The sequence below is a fragment of the Mugil cephalus genome, chromosome 20 (assembly GCF_022458985.1).
Source record: "Mugil cephalus isolate CIBA_MC_2020 chromosome 20, CIBA_Mcephalus_1.1, whole genome shotgun sequence".
NCBI classification, from domain to species: Eukaryota; Metazoa; Chordata; class Actinopteri; order Mugiliformes; family Mugilidae; genus Mugil; species Mugil cephalus.
In genome coordinates, this window is record NC_061789.1 from 21,560,221 (window position 1) to 21,583,218 (window position 22,998).

At 39.2% G+C, this 22,998-nt stretch overlaps 4 protein-coding genes across 4 annotated transcripts in view; 2 read left to right on the forward strand and 2 right to left on the reverse strand.

Annotated features, from left to right (window-relative positions):
* The window catches only part of gcgra (glucagon receptor a), a 36,877-nt gene extending 35,263 nt beyond the window's left edge, over nt 1-1,614 (reverse strand). The window contains exon 1 of the mRNA XM_047570791.1: nt 1,346-1,614. The gene's annotated coding sequence lies outside the window, so the exon portion shown is untranslated. The remainder of the gene's footprint in view (nt 1-1,345) is intronic.
* Nucleotides 1,615-12,937: 11,323 nt separating this feature from the next.
* Nucleotides 12,938-14,912, forward strand: LOC124997897 (G-protein coupled receptor 183). The gene is made up of 2 exons (XM_047571932.1): nt 12,938-13,044; nt 13,917-14,912. The coding sequence occupies exon 2, from the start codon at nt 13,944-13,946 to the stop codon at nt 14,910-14,912; it is 969 nt and encodes a 322-aa protein (XP_047427888.1). The 5' UTR covers nt 12,938-13,044; nt 13,917-13,943.
* Nucleotides 14,913-17,342: 2,430 nt separating this feature from the next.
* On the reverse strand, nt 17,343-19,622 carry amn (amnion associated transmembrane protein). Its single transcript, XM_047572400.1, has one exon. The coding sequence runs from the start codon at nt 19,214-19,216 to the stop codon at nt 17,780-17,782; it is 1,437 nt and encodes a 478-aa protein (XP_047428356.1). The 5' UTR covers nt 19,217-19,622; the 3' UTR covers nt 17,343-17,779.
* Nucleotides 19,623-19,754: 132 nt separating this feature from the next.
* Nucleotides 19,755-22,804, forward strand: otop2 (otopetrin 2). Its single transcript, XM_047572399.1, has 7 exons — nt 19,755-20,030; nt 20,594-20,991; nt 21,080-21,216; nt 21,299-21,357; nt 21,438-21,562; nt 21,651-22,450; nt 22,551-22,804. The coding sequence occupies exons 1-7, from the start codon at nt 19,891-19,893 to the stop codon at nt 22,719-22,721; spliced, it is 1,830 nt and encodes a 609-aa protein (XP_047428355.1). The 5' UTR covers nt 19,755-19,890; the 3' UTR covers nt 22,722-22,804.
* Nucleotides 22,805-22,998: the final 194 nt, after the last annotated feature.

The following is a 22,998-nucleotide window of genomic DNA, read 5'->3' on the forward strand; positions in this document are numbered from 1 at the left end:
AGTACCCTGTACTGCATACATATGGGGGTCATATACTGTAAATATGTAACAAATGAAATGCAAACACCAAATGAAACATTTACCCTGCTAATAGTAGGAGCACTGAGAGAGCAGAAGATACTTAATGTATGACAAAATCATACTAACCTCTATTTTGTATGCATTGGAGCACCTGCACCCCCTGTTAATGTTTGCAAATGACCACTAAAGACAACATACAGTGAGACACCACTAATATCTAGAGTGCACCTGTATGCATAGACCAGATGCTCCACCAAGAGGTGGGCAAATCTCTTGCATCACTGAAGCAGATGTGGTAGTAATGAATATGCTTGTCTAGTTAGGGATTTAAATAACAATGGGCACATTTATGAGCCACACTCTGTGCAGTGTAATACAAGATGCTCAGAGGACAAGGTCCCACATGTTGCTGTCTCTGTTGCGTGATGCTGCTCAAGTAGGTTTAATTAGGGTCCAAAACGCTCCAGGGCAATTTACAAACTAACAAATTCTTATGTATTCAGTGTACACGATCCACATTCATTTACAGCTTCCTATGAAAGCATTTAATAATATATATATATATATATATATATATATATATATATATATAACATAATAGAAATATAATAATAATACAATACAAAAACTTTCATAAATCTGTGTTAGTAATTCAGTTTTTTGCACAGATGGGATGGGGGGTGGGGAGTGTGTGTGTGTGTGTGTGGGGGGGGGGGGGGGGGGGGGCGTTTGTTTGCCCATTTATTTGTTTAGTTTAACTGAGCTGAGTACATTTCAAAATGACGTTAAATCCCACCTTTCTGCATCATAGCCCATTATTCTTTAATTTTTAAGAAAATTATTCTTCAGAAAAACAGTCCTTTATTCAGTCATTAAATAAACAAACAATCCTGCTGTTGTGGTATTTCACAAACCTGAGCCAAGTGTAAACTGTCACAACTGCTCCGTGATGGACTTATACTCACTATTTGTGCAGTTCCTCAACACAAACATACTTGTTGGTCAGACGCACCGGGCAGACGACCAAGTGCTGATTCCAGATAGAGGATGGTTCAGATAACATGGCATTGGAACAGGAAAGATAAGTGGCCCTAACAGCAGTTACCAGAAAAGTAAAACAAAGAAATGCATGCATCCCAACATGCGCCAGATCGCACACCCACATGGCAGCGACCGATTTCACAACTAGGACTAGGAAAGAGTTTCACAGGTATTTTTGCACAAATCTTTAAGGCACTGCAAACTATAGAAGAGGTTGACATCGCCTCGCCTGAAGCACGTGTGGAAATATCAAACCTAACGAAATAAACGGCACACAAATTACCTTTAACTGCTCGGGATTCCGCTTCTTTCACAAATGTGTCCTTGACAGCTGCTCATCATCTGAGCAGCGTACTCAGGTAAAGTGGCTCCGCTGTAATCCAACTTTGAACACAAATCAACCTGTACCTTTGTCAAGGCGTTCTCCGTCCAGTCAGCGAAACTGTCTAAAGAGAATTAACAACACTGGAGGGAAGGGTTTCGGCGGAGTGAGCGCGGTAGCTTTTACGTTTACTGGCGCTCCTTGGACCCGTGTGACGTATGAGCTCGAGAGGAGGGGGGCGTCCAGATCCGGGGCTGCCGGTGATTTTCTTCCTCTGGGCTGTCAGACACTTCTTCAGTGAGCAAACGGAAAAGTGTCTGGTCACGATTCTGCTAGAAGGAAAAGCGCTCATGAGACAGGTGTGCAGGTTTAGCGGACGCAAATGTAACTGTAAGGACTGTTAGGTCGCAGGTTCGAGTCCCGCTCCAATTATTAACATTAATCTGGAACATATAACAACATAAGAATAAAAAACAAACTCAGAACAATATCATGTCAAACACAGTCTCATCTATTTCCACAAATAAATAGTTTTATAATATTGTTTTATTTTTTGTAATAATCAAATAAAAGAATAATTCAAACTGATTCTCACTTCTTGGATGGGTATAATATAAATTTCTTGTATTAACGTACTGTAGTAGTAGTGTTGCCCGTCTTTTTCATGTTATTTTAATTATTAACTCCAGTGCAGGAACAAGACCACTCCTCATATTGTTATATTGCCCACACTTTGCAATAAAGGTGTCTCATCCTTCTCTCTTTGTTTGCCTCAGCTCTCATCCCCACCTTCCTCATCTCTCTTTTTTCTTTCTTTCTCATCTTCCATCTTTCATTCCAGGAACCATGGAGACATCCACCCCATCTCATATTCACCAAGAAACTTGGGTCAATTAAGCTGGCTTTTAAGTTTTTGGAAGTACAGTTTTATCAATTTACTCAGGCTCGATAAAATAATACAAGAGGATCCACATCTATTTGACATACAGTAACGGGCACATCCTCCACAGATTAAAATTAGAATAAAATTAGAGGCCTTGTTTTCATTTGTAAATTGTGTTGGGTATTCTTCTGATATTACAATAATATTTTGTGACTGATTTGTGTGTTGTTTCTGAGCACTTCAAACTTCACTCCAGTTTCATAAATACTTTATTGGCTCTGTGAACTTTGTCCTGCTCCCTCTGGATGTGCTCTCATCTGTTGTTTCGCAAAACTGGTGTATGTCTTTATTCTTGGCAAGGCCATTTCATTTGCTATACTGAGCAGAATAAATGCTTATGCTAAGGGGATTTGGGGCAGGAATAATTCCTTGCTGCAAAAGAATGAAGGTTAACTATGGTGAGATCACTACTACTGAAATGTCAAGCTGAAATAATCAGTGATTACTTTAGTGATATTCATCTTGAATGTTTTAAGCAAGGAATCTATCGCTTACAGAATGGAATGTTTCGCAGAGTGAGGTGAAATGATTGTGTTCCCCATAGAATTAAACTGAACACTGTTAGCAGTCTCAGAGTTTATGTCTGGGGAATATCCTGGACTCTTAACTTACTTATCAATCACATTGATTTTGACTGCAAATCCCATTGTGAACATTCTCAGTTTCAATTAAGTTAAAAGGCTAGACTCTATATGCTTTTGCAATGAATCCCTGAACAAAACATGTGTTTCTTCTTGCAAAATAGACACAAAGTTAACATGAACTTTGCCCATAAATAAGGTTCAAAGACCTTCTGCACGAGTCACCAAGCTTGACACAGCCAAAGTAAGGATCTATTTTATACGTCAAAAATAATATAATAAAGCACAGTTTTCTGCCATTTGTAATATATAGAATGTCTTGTGACTTGTCTTGTTGGATTCACTATTCATTGTTTCCTTCTTCATATTACATTTAAATTAGACCTATTAACCATTTCACCTATGTTGGGTTTATTCATTAGTTTATTTAGTTTTTATGCACTGTACTGATAAAAACTACTTTTTCATCTGTGTGCTGCAATAGTTGCAGTGCTTTGAGCTGGATAAGAAATGTTGAGATGGAGCTTCTGTAACTACTCTTCTCTTCACATGAGAAACAAGATATGCAAGAATAAGACCTGACTGTTGATGTTAAAACTGCCTCAAGCTTTCTAAGGCTGCACTGTCACACAAATTAGTGTGATAATGTCCAGCAGCCAGGCATTGTTGCCTCTATACTGAAGAGTTTCTGAATCAGATGCACCCCCACCCCTCACCGCCATATTATGAGACACATATAACACAGATGAATTAGCCTGGTGTATTTATAGGACCTATCGAATACTTAAATATAAAGGCAATTTGCTTATTTGACCATGACATCTGTATCTTTTTATACAGAGCCCCTCATTTTGCTGTAAAACATACACACACACACATGCACACATCCACAAACACGCACACACACACACACACACACACACACACACACACACACACACACACACACACACACACACACACACACACACACATTCTTGTATGGCCATCTTTGACATAATGCGTTCCCTAGCCCTTACCCTAACCTTCAACATCTCAACTAAATGCCTAACCCTAACCCCAACCCCAACCCTAACCATCTGAACTAAATGCCTAACCCTAACACTAACCATAACATAATTGTAAGCTTTACCCTGAAACTGAGTTTTAAACTTGAAAACAGACAAAAAGTGAGGCCAAAAAAGTGAGGACCGGGCAAAATGTCCTCACTTTACACAAATGTCCTCAGTCTAATGGTATAAAACTTAAAGTGGTACTCAGAAAGATAGCTGTACAAGTACACACACACGCACACACACACACACACACACGTACACACACACGCACACACATACACTTGTTTGATAATATGACATATTCTTTAAGACAGACCCTCAGGCAAAAATGAAAATTAGATATGTTATGGAATGAAAATAGAAAAAGCCTTATACTATTAACCAGATGACAGAGAAAGTATTTGTGTTTGTGTGAATGTGCGCAGGCAGGGAGGCAGTCCCCACACCATGCAATAGAGGGAGCCACTGCAGAGATCCAACACAGTGCAGAACACAGCTCTACATTAAATATTAAAATTTGACTCATGTGTGAAGGTTTTGTTTTGATTTCATCCTTTAAAATCCCTTTCTCTTTCAGCTGTCTCTGTAGGGCTGCAGTCAAAATTCCTTTTGTTGCATCGCAGGACACAAATTTGTGCTCAGCTTTATGCAAAATAAAAATTGAAAGAAAGATTAATCTCTCTGCAAAAGGCAACGTTAACACTGTATGCATAGCCCAGACAGCAGCTTTATGGTTGTATGTCTACAGCAACTATGCTAACACTCCTATCTAACAATAAAAATGGCTTTACAGTCTTGTCAAGGAATTTGTTTACATCTGAATAGAGTATTGATTGCATGCAGTGTTTGCCAGCAGGCACACTGAAACCAAGATAAGCCCATGTTTAGACATGGGGTATAAAACAGTACTGAAACTTTGCCTGTACAGTGTTTGGAACAGTGAAGTGAAAAAGGCAAGCCAGCAAGGTGACAGAGGGAATTGACAGGTTAGAGAGTGTGTTGTGTGTTTGGGTCAGCTGTGGCCTGGCCTATGGTCTGCCTGGCCCTAGGAGACCAGCTTGTTTTTAGAGTCTGGTCATGCTCTCTCAGTCTGGCCATTCAAACTGGCATTTGTTTGTATCTTATTTTCCAATACCCGACAATGAGATCAGTGTGCTGCAACGGGCAAAAATTCCTTCATAGTTTTATAGATTTGAACCTGATTGGAGCCTTTTGATGTCATGCCATATTTGTGGACACAATGGTTGACCAAAATGTTTGGGTTTACACTTTGTGTGTAGGCAAATTACTGTACATATGTGGGCCACATACAATGCTGTCCTATGTGGGGATGTTTCAAGTGTCATTTACTCACTGTTGAAATGACCAACCATTCAAGTAGATTATAACTGAGGCGGCATCAATTGGGACTTTGTCAAGGAGTTTACAAGCTTTTACCACATATGTCACAGGTCATCTGGTGACAGCTGATTAGAGTAAACATACGGTACAGTTCTCAGGAGTCAGTGTTCCAGGCCCTAGACTAAATCAAACAGTACAACAAAACGTTGTAAGTGTTGGAAACAAGAGAGCTGACAACCAGTCCAATGAAATGCTAATTCAAGTTAAATTCCAAAAGTCTTTTTAAACACCTTATGGATTACCCTGACCCGGATGACTGAGAACCTTCACTCAAGTCAAATTCTTTTTCCATCTTGATCAAGATAAACCTGATCTTTTTGTTTTGTAGCGAGTTCACTATCTGTATGAGAGAAAGTAAACTCAGTTATTTGACTTTGATCAGTCTGACTTATAAACAGAGTTTACAGTGAACTGGTTACAGCACGCAAAGCTTAGAAAGAAACAACAAGACAGAGAAAGGACTCAAACCTGTAAACCTGAGGCAATATACAGTCGATCTATTTTCGGTTCAAGTATTTCAGCGCTTTCGCTCGTGTGATGATGAGTGTTCCTCAGCCAAAACTCCATCAGTAGCAACGGCAGGGTGTTCAGAAAGAAGCTGATAGATGAACAGTCTTGTTGAAAGGCTATCAGTTGTGTTGTCACAGCCAGCTGGGGAAGCCCTTTCAGAGACTGGAGTGAGTGGTACCTCTCACCAGATGTCAAAGTAAAGAGCTTCTCTGAGATCATGCTGAGCTTATCTCATCAGCCTGTTGCAGGGCTAACACAGAGACAAACAACTATTCGCACTCACACACACACACTTAGGGTCAATTTAGAGTCACCAATTAGCCTACCAAGCGTGTCTTTGGAGGTGGGAGGAAACCGGAGTACCCAGAGAAAACCCGGAGAACACAGGGAGAACATGCAAACTCCACCCAGAAAGGCCCGAGCTGGACTCAAACCTTCCCAGACCTTGTCACTGGGAGATGTCAGCACTAACCACCGAGCCGCTGTGTCTCCCCATGCTCAGCTGATGATTTCATACATTTTCACTCTGCTGTTAAAAATGCAACAATCTTTTAGATTTAGTAGGTACACTTTTTCTTGCTTAAGTTAAATCTTTCACAGGTAAAATGTCTCATCTAATCTTCTACTACCACTTATCCTCACTAAGGTCACGGCTGTCATTGGGCGAGAGGCAGGGTACACCCTGGACAGGTCGCAGTCTATCGCAGGGGTAACCCATAGACAAACAACCATTTGCACACACACTCACACCAATCAGCCTAATGAGCTTTCTCTGGAGGTGGGAGGAGTATCCAGAGAAAACCCGCGAGGACAGAGGGAGAACATACAAACTCCACCCAGAAACTGGACCTTCTCCCTGGGAGGCATCAGTGCTAATCACCAAGCCAGTAAAATATGCCATGCAGAATCAGAAACACCACCTCTTTGGCAGGAAATGCTATGCTCATGCTATGCTATGCTTTATTTATTTATTTATTTTTTTGGTTTTCAGGGGGCTTTCAAACACATTCCAACTCTCTAATGCGATCACTTGAATGAAGTTTAACAGAAAGAAAATGTTAAAATTTTTCATCTTTAAGTCAATACCTGGACACAAATGAATAATGTTTTCTTTTTTCCCTTGAAAGCTCTGTACTCCCTGAAATGTAGCTCAGATGGTGTCTATAATTATTCTGAGAACAGCAGCAGGTGTTTATTCCTGTGGTCCATGACGCTACAATAGAGCCCAGCAGCTCATGTCACAGAGTTGAACCATGCCCCCGAGAGTAAAATTAGCCATCTGGCCAATGGCGTTATCTTCCTATCCACACAACTACTTACCAACAAACACACATATCTTACTTCTCCCTTCTCCGTGTCAAGAACTTGAAGCCAGGCCAACTCTCTTGTCCATCCAGCAGGGATCAGATTACAGACTTCTGTGCATCTGTGACATGTTTAGGTGACGTGATACAAACCAAAGTCAGACCTCCCTTGTAGCTGGAGGCTTCTTCTGGCCGTTTTCCGTTGATTATTATTTTTTCTTTTCTTTAAAATATGTGTGTTTGTGGTTCTATAAAATAATCTAGCTGAATGATGTTCCCATTCATTTAGAAATCTTTATAAAAGTAATTTAGGTTTTTATTCATGAAGTCCTTGTGGCTGAACTATTCAGTCGTTTCTATAGAGGTTATACATGTGACATCACAACAAGCTGAAGTCTCCATGGTTACAGCCACTGAGTGGCAAAATGTGACTGTTGAGTATGGAAATTAGCCGCATAAGTTTGAATCATAGGCTTTAATACTTTCTAAATCATAGGTCTTTAACAGAGTTTGCGGTACTGCAGGGGTGGTTGTAAAATCTTTGTTTCATAGATTATATACACGTAGATGGCGTCTCTGCCAGCTCTGTTCTTTGGAATGATGCCACAATGCAGCTGCCATCTTGGGCAGGGGTCTATCAGCGATTACAATCATCATAACTCACTGAATTTTCGACAGATTTTCAATCCAGTTGGTTTATTATAAATGTCAGAGATACATTTACAATACAATACAGATTGGTTAAATAAAAAATGCAGACATTGTGGAGCACTAAGTGTGGATTCTAAGTGTCACTTTCATCATCTTACAGTCTTACTAACAAAAAACATTGTGTGTTTTCTTATCCTTACATGAGCTAGTGATAAGGTACAGTAGTTTAATTTATGTTAGCTTTAGAGATACATCAAGTTCAAAACATTCATAACAGTAATGTAAAACATCTTCTCACTTGTGAAATGGTATTCCTTGTTGCCTGGTACATGTATCTACAGTATGTAGTATGTATGTATGTGTATATATGTGTATATATCAATATATAGACATATTTGGTCTAAGCATAGACAAGCATATTGTAATATACCGGGTAATATAAATACTAAATCCCACATATGTAAAAATATTTCCTGATATATCGCGTATTTTCCAATATACTGCAATGTATTTTTGTTTCGTAAGGGCTTATAGACAGGCTATTTACTATTTACTAGTTATGTTCCAAACACTGTGAAATGCCTGATGTTGTTTTAATCACGTCTGATGTGCTTGTTGCTTTTTATGATTGCATAGCATCAGTTCCAACTGAATGCAGTTTAACCTTCCTCCTATGCTCCACTGCTCCGGAACAGCAATGATTTTCTTGGGGTAATTTGACTCAGGGCATGTTTAATTATCTAAAATTGTCACAAACCAAAAAATCCCAATAAACATTGACAATGAGAAATGAGTCATGACAATATGCTGATTTAGCTGACTTGAAATATCAGGCTTAACCAGATTTAACCTCAATCTTCTGCTGAAGAAGATATATTTGAGCAGATTAATTGTTGTTATAGGAGCTCTTTGGAAAAACATTAATTTTAGCCACAGTCTGCTGCACAATCGATAATACAATCCTGCAAAGAACTGAAATTAGGTATTTTATTTTGTCTTCATTGCAAGACAACAATAAAAGTCCAAACCTAGATTAGCTGAATGTTTTGTTCCAAGTACAAAAGAGCATTATTTTATTGATTCACCCTAAAAACATTTACTCTCTTTTCTGCGTGCCAGTTAATCTGGAGCTCTCCACACAGCAAAGCAGAGTGTGGCCCACTGAGTAACTTATTGGTCTCTTTGTAATACTGAAAATTCCATTACATTGGAAAAGTGACAAAACAAATTAGATTTACATATATTGATAAGTGATTTCATCATGAACTGAACCCTGAACATTACCTTTAGAAATGTGACATTTAATTACATGTAGTAATTTCTGTTTTAGTGTTAGCATTAAATATACTGAAAATACAGGGAATAAAATGCTATTTTTGTCATTTTTTGTACATTCAAAGTAATTATAAGCTGTTTAGAAATGACAACCAATAAATCTACTTTTGATTACGTGAAAACTTTTTGTTTGTGATGCACTTCCTGTTATGCCGCTAAGAGCTTTGCGCTCCTGACACGAGCTCTCTCAAACTTAAAAAAAAACCTTATGTCATTTTGTGGTGTGTGGTGTAAATGATAGTGACCTCTAGGGACAGAGAATAAATAAAATATTAATATAACTTACAGAGACATGATACATTTCATTATAATAAGGATTTTTTGTGTCAGTTGTCCAGAAAGTTATTCTTGGATCAAACTTAAACTTAATATTATAAGGGATTGAATGTCCACAACCTAGCACAGCGACAAAGAGAACCTAGCAAAAACAAGCCATACAGAACCATATATTATATGATAAAAAATAATAATTTATCTGTAATTTAATTGTGGTAAGGTTCTCTTGGTGTCAAGTAAGTGTGGCAAAAGTAAAAAAAAAAAAAAAAAAATAGATAAGATTTTGTTTTTCTCATTTCTGCCTGGGAAACAAATTATTTGTTAGTTTCGATGAAGAATGATACAGATACAAAACTGTTTTGCCACAATGTGATGTCGCGCAACTCTGACTTGTATTTCAATTATTTCAATTTCAATTATTATTTAAAACAATAACATAACATGTAACTGAACATCAAACACCAAACTGCCCCTCAAATTCAATTTCGAAACACTTTTTGTCTCTGATTTCATCTTGAAATAAAGCTTCTACATTTGTTTTTTTAAAGAGTAAAACATCCCGTCTATACATTGGTAAATCAGACGTCTCTGTCAATTGGATTTAGGATTTAAGAATCATAAGAACACATGTAATTTTTACACAATAAATGAAAGTTTTGAAGCTAGTCCAGTCTTGTTGCCTTGCATCCAATCTGAAAAACACTTTAAGTCTTTCATTACCTTCATTAGGAAATTACTGCTAAATGAAACTGATGGTTGTTTGTTTGTTGGGTAGCCGCCCCAAGACTAAGGGGCCCTGATTATTGTGATTACAGCACATTTGGAACAGCATAATTGAAATAATTAGTGGAAAGCTGGTGGGATGCCCATCTTTTCCTATTTTTGCTGCAAGCCACTCACTCAGTTCCACTGTGCATCCATGTTGAAATCCCACCAAAAAGTGTCATCTCAACCCACACTGTCCATTCATCCTTTTGAAAATACACACCACAGTTATTAGGACAATCTGTTGTAAATATGTATATGATGGCATTTCCCTGCAGTTTTTCTGCATGTCTTCTAAATAAAAATCTACCAGTTTTATACTAACGCCTAGTGTTTGTACACCGAGCGCTGTTACACATCCCTCCTCTTTTCCTTGTGTGTATATCTATGCATATGTGTGCATAAGTGGGTGGGTGTTCTTTTGGAAAGTTACCTGAAGCAAATCTCTGCTGATGTCTATCTATCTATCTATCTATCTATCTATCTATCTATCTATCTATCTATCTATCTATCTATCTATCTATCTATCTATCTATCTATCTATCTATCTATCTATCTATCTATCTATCTATCTATCTATCTATCTATCTATCAACCCTCACAGTCACTGAAGCACTTTTACAATGATTCTGTACAATGATATTGTCATCGCACTGTGTTTTCTATCTGAATTGAGGAGTTTCCTGTGTGGCGGTCTAGTGCGTGCTGTTAGTTTCCTGTACAGAATCCGAAACGAACATGTATTATAATTTTGGTTTTGGCATCTTGACCGCTGTGGGGAAAACACACAGACTAATGCCTCATCCTGACAGATAGTGCCTCCTGCTGCAATGCCCCTTTGCTAACATTAATACATCTGTGACAGGAAATAAGAGAAAGGGGAAAAGATTTCCAAACAGCCTCATTTTATAATGTGTTTATGTAAGACGTGACTCAACTCTGCTAGAACTATGTGAACCACTGGAGCAGCCCAGAATATGCTGTTTTTGTGTCGCAAAGCCTTTTGATATAAGCAAATCTCCCTAAACTAATGTCAAATTTATAACATTAAATTTTATAACTGTGTTGTTCTTTGGCAAATTGATTTATTTGTGGATCAAATTGAATTGATTTGTTTGTGGATCAACATTCTCCACTATGTCTTTTACCTCCAACATCGGCTGTTACACACTTACTGTGTCTTCTTTTTCTTTCTTTCTTTTTTTTTTTTATCTAAAGCCGTTACTTGATTAACACTCCAGAGGGAGTCTTCACCACAGGCAGGCAATGTGATTTTCTTTAGACGCATGTGAGAGACATAGTGATGCACTTAGACCAAACATAACCACCCCAGACATTTGCTCTTGGCAGTTGGTAATGTTCATGTGCACCTGTGCTCGTTGTCTCCAGTGAGAAAAGAAAATGGTGAAGGGCTGAATGAGGATGAAACATATCGCTTCAGGAAACCCAGACCATCATCACAAGATTTCTGAATCCGCATGTCAAGTCAAGACCAACAACCCAACAGACAAGGCAATGACACAGAGGTCAACGTACAGATAACCTCTGGCACAGTTGTGCAGCTGTGGTTACAGTGCTCAGGCCACTAACTTAAGTAAAGAAAAAATGAGACAGCATAGAAGTACGGCACTACAAATCAAAATAATAAATAAATCAAACTGTCACTACTTATGTGACTGTCATTATATATATCTATGCTGCTAAGGATGATACTTCAACATATGATGCTAACATTAATCACAACCCAACCCGCCCTCCACACACTTGGAAACATGCTAATAAAGAGGTTTCTACTGGAAGAGTCACTACTCCCTCATGATGATTAAACAGATCCTCCCATTCTGGTCAGCGCAAATCCACACCACCTCAGAGAACCTATAAATGAATGCTTGAAACACTTCCTTACACTTACAGCATAGAAGAATATTTCCAGTTGGTGAGTAAAACATCTTTTCAAATGCTGCACAGGTTAATTTCATTTTATAAATCGCTTTTGGTTTGTAAAGTCTGTTTTTAATCAAAGCATTTTAATGCTATGCACAATTGTTTTAATAACATCTCCAATTGGACTGTATCAGTTTGATTTTATTTACCAAAATTAATACATTTGGTTTTAACAATATCAATATCAGCCAAGTAACATGCTTCATTCCATTTTTCTTAATTGGAGGTGGCAAAAATAGAGGGAATTCTGTCTGAAGTGTGCTAGCTTTCTCTTGCGTTGTGTTTTCCATTGAGCGCATCTTCAAAATCAGCATATGACTTGAAATAGTTTACTCTGACTGATATTTATGTGGGGAATGACTATATTCAGTAACAATTTATGTCTTTTCATATGCAAACGTAAAGTTGAACTTGAGCAAGTGTATTAATTATTTGGAATAGAACTAAATGAAAGCTGCAAAGACAGCTGTTCTGAAATGCAAAAAAAGATAAATCCAAAGAATGATATATAAAACACATAATAAAAATACATTTTATAGAACAGTGAAAAACAAAAAAAGTGATTAATGTGAGTTTAATCCAACATAACTTTGGGTTACATTACGAAATCCCTGGTTCTTTGATAACAGAGTGAGGTGTTTCACTGTGGGAATCGTCTTGGGCAGGTCACCTTTTCACACTTTTAAGTCATTGTTCATGCTGTAGGGTGTTCATCATCTGAAAGACTGTGTAAACATGTGTTCTTATTCATTTCATTCTCAAGTGATTACGTTTGCCATCTCCAGGGACAAGCACCTTTGGTAAAGAGCTTAATTTCTCCGTCATTGTGATCAGTCCCATCGGAGTGTGTGGACAAAGGTACAGCAACACCATCCTCTGAGTGACCAAGGGGAAGGTAATTCACTTAATGGAAAAGAACAGTCACAGCCTCAGGTTTCTTTTGTACATTATTGGAAACCGCTCAGGTGAGCTGAATTTGAAGACTTGCAATTTGAGATGTGCAAATGTGCAAATCTGCCTGAAGAAGAGCTAATGGAAATAGTCTGAAAGCACAAAACCAAAATGACATTTACCATAACCTGCAGAATAAAGCTTCCATGTGTTGTCCTCTTGTGGTGGCCAAGACCAGCCGCACCGCGCCAAAGGCTTAGGACACCATTAAAAATTTCCTTGATGAGTTATTATTCCACCAGTCCAGCCTTCACCGAATTTATGTTCTAGGTTTTCACAAATAAGAAATAGCAAAATGGCAGAAACTGACTTCAGGATACTGCCGCATTTACACTAATATTACTCAGTCTTAGGCAGTCATCTATGTGCAGAATAAGACCTTGATGTTTTAATTGGGAAATCAGACCTTTTATTCTGGTGTGAAAGCAGGGTGGAACTTAGAATAAGTCCCCTAAGTGACTGAGATGTCTCTGTGCACGGAGAGACACGTTCCTCAGAGGGGGGTCTGCGCAGCCAGAATAACAAAATAACAGCCCGAGGAAAAGCCCTGATGATGTTTGTAACATGTTTCTTCTCTCTGGAAACTGTCTCTGATGCTACTTTATCTCTACTGAGACCAATCTTTTCAGCAGACCACAAACAAGGAGTCACATGGCTTTCATGTGCAATTTACTATGACTCAATGAGTGCTGTGAAAGTTACAGTTATGTTACAGTATGAGTTTCTAAAACACTAAATGTGATTTTATAACTATATATATTAGATATAGAATGATCATATATATATTACATAAGATTCTGACTCTTCTCTCATCAGATTCCTGGTTTTGGCTGTAGTGGAAACATGGACACAAATGTCTCATCATCCACCTTGACCTCTATGCCAACTCAACACCCCCCCAATAGCACAGAATATATTAATGCCACTGTAAAACCTTTCAGTGTGTTTGACGGGTGTGACCACCAGGCAGAAGCCATTCTCTTTGACCTTATCCTGCAGTGCATCAATGTTGTTGTGGGAATCCCTGCCAACACATTTGTCATTGCAGTTCTCATTCACAATCGCAAAGAATCCACCACTTCAGACATATTCTTGGGCTGCTTGGCCTTCATGGACGCCTACTTTGGTGTCATGACCCCCATCAACTTCATTAACCTTTACCACTGGCAGAGTAAGGGGGTTTGGTCGTCCATTAAGTTCTCCTATGGTGTAAAGGACACTAGTGGCCCCCTGTTTCTCTCCTGCATCTGTCTAGATCGCTTTGTGGCTGTGGTCTTCCCAATTGCTTTTGGGCAGCTTAAGGACTTCAAGTATAGGTTAAGCCTCTCAGTGCTGGTATTCTGCCTCACATTTGCCTACTCAGCAGCCAAGACAGTGGGAGGACTCCCAAACTTTGAAAAGGTATTCACTGGTGAAGTTCTAGCTGCATTTATTTGGATGGTGGTGTGCAACATTAGTATCCTATGGGTCCTGAAGAGGTCCCGTGGTGCTGGGAAAGATGAAATGCACCCAATGAAGAAGAAGGCCTTCAAGAGTGTGCTCTCTATCCTTTGTATCATCATCTTCAACTACCTGCCACCTGTAGTACTGTTTCCATTTGAAGACCATTACGCCCCTTATGTGTTTCGCTGCTATGTGCAACCTGTAGGCTTTGCATTCCTGAATGTCAGCAGTACCATCCAGCCACTTGTCTACTTGTCTCGCCTGGAGAAAGTGCCTTTCCTCTCAGATGTCAGGATTAAAAGGTGTTCATGCTGTGTCACTGCAGAGAGCAACACATCCCCACCTACACAAAGCCCACAATCATCCTAATTTTGTATGAGGATATCATATATAGTCTAAAGAAGAGAGTAGGAACTTAAATACAACTTGAAAAAAGACTGATGTTTCATTGACCATGTGACCAATACTGAGACAATAAGTGCAAAACTAACCATTTTAATGTAATGCTCCAGGATTCATTCCTAGAACAGGTGTGGCACACGTTGCTTAGTGACTGTAATGAAATGATTAACCGTGTACCTATTTGTTTGGCTTTGGCGCCATCATGTGTACAAAAGAGATAATAAACTTCATTCTTCCTGTGAATAACTGATTGACTCATCCCTTATTATGACTCAAGTGTGTGTGTTTGTGTGTGTATTACCCCTATTTACTCCTCATTTTTCAATTTTATAAACAGTAAAAAGCAAACAGTAATGAGAAACAATATTACTTTATTTTTTTTCATTACATTTTACATTAATAGACATAGTAAGTCATTTATAAATGCAGCTATAAATAACGTACTTGCAAACTAATTAAGAGTTACCAAAGAGTTTATAAGATGATTTTAAAAATAAAAATAAATTAATTAGTATACCTGTTATCAGTATAGTACACCTGATATAAAATGAAGAATGAAACTCTGCCCTTCAGAGACCAACCTTTATGGGAGTAGACCAAAACTTGTTTTTGAGCTGAAGCTTTTCAAAGGATACAGTCTGTCAGGCCGCAAAGTCAGAATGATATAACACACTGTTTTTCCATTTTATTGATTTTCTGGTCTGAATTGAAATTCAAATGAATGAATGGTACCCTAACTCTAGCCTGTAGCTAGCTAGCTTATTTCTCTATGAACAACAGGTCAGTTTCTGCAACTCACAAACACACCTTTCTTCCAGAAGAATTGACTCACTTTTCTCTCTCCTTTCCCTCTTTCATTTTATAAAATCACAACTTTCCCTACTGGGCAGTATTGTGACTGATGTAACCATAGTAATATAATAAAATATATTTATATTTTTGTATTTATATTTAAATTTTCCTGCCAAAAAAAAAAACACTATTTTTTTATGACGATGGTGCAATAGTTCTCTCTCTCTCTTTCTCTCTCTCTCTCTCTCTCTCTCTCTCTCTCTCTCTCTCTACTTCTGGTTCCATCTGGTTCCATCTAAACCTGTCTCTATGGACAGGACCTGGACAGGAACTAAATATGTTTACATATTAATAAATATATAAATTCTCAGATTATTCTATTAAAAAAGAAAGAAGAAGAAAGAAAATAATAATATCTGCACACATCTGTACAATAAACAATTCAATTCTACCATGGAGTGTATCAAAGGCTTAATTTAACTATACGTATAACAAACATGATTGGCTCCATAAAAATACATCTTCCAGTGATCCACTAATGATCCACTTTTATTAAAAGACACATTTTTACGTTGCTGTGCTTTTTGTCTACATAAAGGCAGTACATTTGAAAGTTCTTCAGAGGCAAAAATGGCTAAAACATTTATTTTTATTTTTTTTAATGCGCTGTGAAAGCAGCATTACTCTGCACACAATTGGATCTCCCTACAGTTAATCAGAGCAATTCTATTGTCAAATTCAACTCCACAGTGCTCATTTTACATGTGTGACTAGTTGCTGTTCCTCCCACAGAAAATGTTTTGATTGACCAATTGTACACCACACACTTTTGTGATCAGAGGAAGTTGGGCTGACTTCAGGCCTTATACATATGTATTTGGATCATTATTTGGTGGTGCCCATCAAGGGGCCAGTACTGGAAATTGAAATTAAATTGAATTGACTTCAAGTGACCTGATGCATGGCACCCTTTACTGTGGAAGAGCCGGAGAAGGGACAACCTGGAAGGGAACCAGCAATAACTGAATAAGGGGCTTGTGTCTGCTCAGAAATCCCCTCTGTCAGTCTGGCCTCTGCTGTCCTATGCACAGAGCAGTATGAAGGCATCCAATCTGTGCTACATGTCCTCTGTAGCCAGACAAACACAGAACTTGGAAGTGGCATGTGGGGTGAGCACTGGTCCACATAAATAGGTAAGCAACGCAGTGGACCTGTGAAAGGAGGACATAGCAATTCTGACGGTCTGGGCATAGGTGGATGCCCCTGGAATTCTTTGTATCTTCAAATGATAGCTGAAAAACTGAGCAGAACTCAAGTCACACAGTTGCCATGTACTATAGATAGGAATGTGCAGGCCCATGTAGAAAACTTTCATCGCTTAATGTTATGGGTATCCTTTTTGTCAAGTCACCTCTATTTTGTTTTTAAGTCATGCACATGCTGTGCACTGCCACCTCGTTTTTCTTGCACATAATTTAAGACCAGGCCAGCTGATTTCATAGAGCCCTTATCCATTACTGTGTGGCTGTTAAAGAAAGAAAATGCAGAATGAAGAAAATAAATTATGAGCTCCCTTCACTATAAACACATACAGGAAAAAAAAAGGCCAATGTCAGTGCCATTTATTGTACAATTATAGAAAACATATAAACACAGTCAACACATAGACAATTAAGTCTGAAGAAGTACTGCATGATAAATGCTGATTGACGTCACATGACCAGTTACATAAAGATAAGGATTTTTCACATACATGTTAATTAAGGTTAAATTCACTACAATCTAGTGTTGAACATTCATCATGAATTTAAGAAACGTGACAGAACAAGGCGTGTCAGGAATTTACTGCAGCTGTGTTGTTTTATTGCTTGTGAATTTGATTTGAATGAGGGGGAAAACACTGTTGAGTGCCAATAATTCCTTCATTTAAGTGCGTATTGTTGACATGCAGTGTCTCATAGCAATTCAAAGCTTACATTATTCAGTTATTATAAAACCTTAAGTGGATGTACGGTATTGTTCATTTATTTAAAAGTTCAGTTTCAGGCATTAAAATCAGTTTCGTTTTCATCATAGGCTGGATTTACAAAGTGCACACCTGTCTGAGTTATGTGGACTGAATGATTAATTTCAGAACCATATAAACCAACATCAGGCAACTGGATGGGCTTGTCAAACATTGGATTATCAAACCCACGGTCAAGAGGCCCACCGAGGTCACCAATTTCGCTTTTGTTCATCCACATTCTCACAAATGACATAGACGGAATTTGAACAACTCCTTTAAGAACTAGAACAACCATGATACTAACGAGTGCAATCATAAGTAAAACTCCAACAACAACTCCAACCACCATCCCTACATTGCCTCCAGAGTCCTCACTGCTACTCCCAGATGAGACTTGAAATTTAGCCTCTGTGATTCCCAGCACAGAGCCATGAGAGCTGGCATCCTTTACTATGGCCCGGGCTAGAGCCTCTGACTGCGCTTCCTCCTCTCCATCCAGAATAACTACCTGGATCTCAGGTGATGTACCAAAAGGTATGATCCCCATCAGCCGCTGTGACTTAAAGACTTTAGACATGCCGAGCTGAATGGATTTGTATTGTGGCTGGATGAGAAAAAGATGACGAATTCGCTCCCTGTAAGTCTGCAGATTGAATCCCGTGGTATAACGGATGCTAACAATAGCACCACACACCTCACAGCAGTGTCCTACAGGGAGGAGAGATTTCTTACAACTGGTAGGTGTACATGTTATTGTGCTACAGATCTGCTGATGGTTTACAGAATTCCCGCAGTCACAGCCAGAAGGATCCTCACAGCTTGGGTTTCCAACGGTGACAGCAGAGGATCCATGAAACTGCAGTCGGCCAGAGCGTGAGCTGAGATACTGAGAGAACTCAGGTCTTTGATCAAACATTTTCCCCAAAACTGACACAGATTTGACAGGAATGTTAGTCTGACTGGAGCTGGTGTCCACTCTAAATGAGGACAGGGCTTTAAAAACAACATCATCATACTGGCAAGGGACACTCTCCTCATGGACTGAAAAGAGAAAGTTACCCTGCTGCAGATCATTCAGAGTTGCTGCTGCCTGCCACAGAGCTGGATTGAACCAGTGAAGTGACTCTGAGTCTTTGAACTGGGTTGTGACACCTTCTCCACAGCCTGGGTCTTGTCCAACATAAAATCCAGCCCCTGAATTCAGGATGAACTCTCCTTCAAGTGGCAAACTCATCTCCTGCACAGCATGTGCCGTCTCAACAAACACAGATACTTCTCTTTGACTTGAAAACTGAACAGTGTCACTGCCACATGGAACTTCTCCTTTGTCCCAGTTGGTTTTATTCTCATAATTGGTGTCAGAAATCCATTGTTTGTACAAGGCACTGGCAGCCCCGACAAGACAGAAGAGGAGGAACACGACCGGTGTTTTCAGCATCTTGAATATTTGTGGCAGGCAGAGACAGAACATTATGTGACCTTTGTTTCCAACCTTGTGACTAGCACCTGAATTAGCTACAGCATACCAAAGTTCACAAGCTCTAAAACATCCTGGCAAAACAAGTGGCCTGGAAAAGATTTACACTTTCTGCAACAAGTTAATTATTGCCAAGTTGGTCCGTCATCATCTTTCAAATATCTATGGATTCTGTCCAATGCAGGTGTTATCAAGATGTAGGATTTCTTCTATTCTCCCTTCTTTTTTTACCATAGGTAACAGATAAGTCAGTGGTACAGTGGTGTGGTGGTTAGCATTGATTCCTCACATCAAGAAGGTTCTGGATTTGAATCCACCAACCGACTGTGCCTTTCTTGCATGTTCTCCCTGTGCCTGCGTGGGTTTTCTTCAAATTCTCTGGCTTCCTCCCACCCCCCAGCTTTGTGGTATATTTCAACCCTATTTTGTTGAGGTTTTCAGAATGAACAGTTTAATAAACCTTGGAAACAAACAGGGATGAAACCTAACAAACCCTTGGAATAAAAGGACACAAAGGCATGTAATACAACTGTGGGTGAGGGGCAAGAGTCATAGCAGCTAATCAGCTGAAACTACTTGCACCTGTCTTTTCTTCATTTACAACACCTTGTGCAGTGCTTCAGCTTTTTTACTGTTGTACAGAAAAGAACTGTCGTCCTGATATTTTAATGTTACCGGTGCTTGACATTATACATTTTAACTTAGGCCTAGTACAGTCAGTGAGTTCTAAAGACATCTTGGAAGAAGCCTACATTATGAAAACTGTAGCTCAGCAGATGTTCCGGACCTGCAACAAACTCCTCTCTAGGTAAGAGTGATGTTTTGTTTTGTTTTTTTGTTATGTTTTGTAAACTCTGATCTCCTATAATTGGTTAACTCTCAAAGGAACTCCAAAAGTATTGTTAACCCTAAGAAGAAAAAGCTGCTGAAAGTTGTATTGTAACCCAAGGCAGTGTTACGTTGATACACTGAGTACCTTAGCTTTTGTCCTATGATGTTCCAGAGGGTTCTTGCAAGGCGTTGCATTTCTCAGTTGGTAACTTGTACTCATGTGTATATTGTATCTTACAAGATCAGATCAGCAATTATGGAAATGGTGACTCTGTCTAAGAGAATTACAAGTTACAAAAGTTGTAATTTCAAGTTCCACAACACAGCTTTTCTAACAATTGCTGTATTCCGTTATTGATGGGCTTAGAAAATATTGTATAGCCAACTAAATTAATTAGCATGTTTTAATCAGCATGCTTTTTCAGTTTTTACATATTCATTAGTTAATGAGTATTGCTCATTAGGCATAGTCAGATTTTAAAAGGTCAGGTTGTTGTTTTGACTGAAGGTGACTTGAATTTAAAACTGGTGTCTTTGCAGAAAAACACCAAATGATATTGTTGAAGCCCATCCATCCAACATTGAAACGGCAGCCCAGATGGAAACTATCCAGCATTTGCCCAGTCCTTCACACCCTCCTGTGGAATCTATAAGGGAGTTTGTACACCATGAAGAAGTAATGATGGAGAGGGCCCACCATGGGGGTGGATGGCTGCTGTCTGGAATAATCTGCATCAACATCCTAATCCTAGGCTGTGCTCTGGTTAGTGGCAGTGCCTTCAACAGTGTAGCCATTACTGCTGTGCATCGGCAAATCCTCCTCATCATCCTCCTTCTCCTCACTATAATGTGGATGCTGATTTACACATGCTTCACCTACCGAAAGCATCAAGCGGTCTTGTTCAAAGATAGTCATGCTGGGCCTGTATGGCTCCAAGGTGAGGATACCTGATACCTTTTTTTATTTTTAAAATATCTTGGGTGTAGATGTTTCAAAACCTAATATGCTCATTCTTTATATTGCAGCTGGGCTTGTGTTGTTTGGTCTACTTAGTCTTCTCATGGACATCTTCAAGATTGCCACTTATGTGGGCTACCTTCATTGTGATTCTGCTGTTAAAGTGGCCTTTCCTGTGGTGCAAGCTGTATTTTTGTTTGTCCAGGTTGTTGTATTATGCCTCGCAAGATCAGTCTTGTATTCACTTGCAATGCATAGGCCAAACTTAACCAACCTCTCTGTTTCAGACCTACTTTCTGTGGATTCACGCGAAGGACTGTGTGCAGCTACACACAAATTTTACACGGTAACTGTTTTACTCACTGTGTTCAATTATTTACTCACTTTGGGATCTTAAATCATTGCCAGTCATTTTCACATTACCAGATGTGGGCTTACTCTTACGCTTTCAACTAACTTGGTGGTGTGGATGGCAGCAGTGACTGAAGAATCGCTTCACCAAACTGAGATTCCTGATGTGAATATCAGTGTCTCGCACAAGCTGTACAGAGGTATGAATGTCTACCTTTTCAGTTTTAACTAATTTAAGAGCACGGTTAAGGAGAGAGAAAAATGGCAAGACTATTCTTTCCATTTCAGCCAGCTATGGTGACAAAAAGTGTATATGCAGTCACTCAGCGTGTGACACCTTCAAAGAGGCTTTCTACTACCTATACCCCTTCAACATAGAATACAGCCTATTTGCTTCTGCTATGGCCTACGTCATGTGGAAGAATGTGGGTCGACTTGTAGAAGAACACAGCCACCACAAAGTTAAGTTCTGTCTGAAGGAGGTATGTTTGGGACCTGTAATGGGAGTGCTGCTGTTTTTGGCAGGGCTTGTAACTTTTATATTCTATGAGATTGACATATTAAAAGAAGATGAAAAGAAGAGAAACAGGGCCCTGCTGATTCATTTTATCATGAATATTGTAATAGTGGCCCTGATGTCTCTCTCCACTATGACTGGCTGCATAGTTTACAGGCTGGACCACAGGGAACATGTATCGGAGAAAAACCCCACTCGCAGCCTGGATGTGGGGCTGCTGGTGGGAGCCTCAATGGGGCAGTTCATCATCAGCTATTTCACTATTGTGGCAGTGGTGGCGACAGGAGTCAGAGGGTATCTGAATGCTCTCAACCTGTCCTGGACTGTGCTGCTGGTGCTCCAGCTTTGCCTGCAGAATTATTTTATCATTGAAGGCCTCCACCGTGAACCGTTCCATGTGATGCAGGAAGCAGCTCTACACACAAATGCCCATGCCTTCCAGGAACATCCAGAAATGAGCTTTGCAATGGAGAGCCACAAGTCCAGCTACATGACTTTGTGTCCTAAGCTGAGTTGGAAGAGAAGAGTTCTGAAGGAAATCTGTGCCTTTTTACTACTTGCCAACATAATTGTAAGTTGTGTTTTACACTTTTCTTGACTTTTAATTATTGCATAAAACTGACAATTTCCTGTTTTTTCTTCTTCTGCTTATTCTCGTTCTTAATTTACAGCTCTGGATCATGCCTGCTTTCGGGGCTCGTCCCCAGTTCGACCACTCTGTTGAGATAAACTTCTACAAATACACAATGTGGACTGCTATTGTGAATATTGGACTGCCTTTTGGGATCTTCTATCGTATGCACTCTGTTGCCAGTCTCTTTGAGGTGTACTTAATCTCTTAGCTGGACTTGCTTGCAATGTATCTGTTTTATGAACTAAACACTTTTAAATTTATGTTAATAAATAAATTGTTGGAAATGTTTCACTACCGTTGGATGTTCTGGACAATTCCCATCCACCAACACACTTATGTATGCACACACGAATTTTATTTATTTTATTTTTTTGTGGGGTTTTGTTGAGAGGAGCCAGTAGTTTTTGGTGTGCTTAAATTTGTGCTTGGAATACTCTACTGCTATCTAGTGGCTAACATGTGAAGGTGAAACAACAGGAACAAAG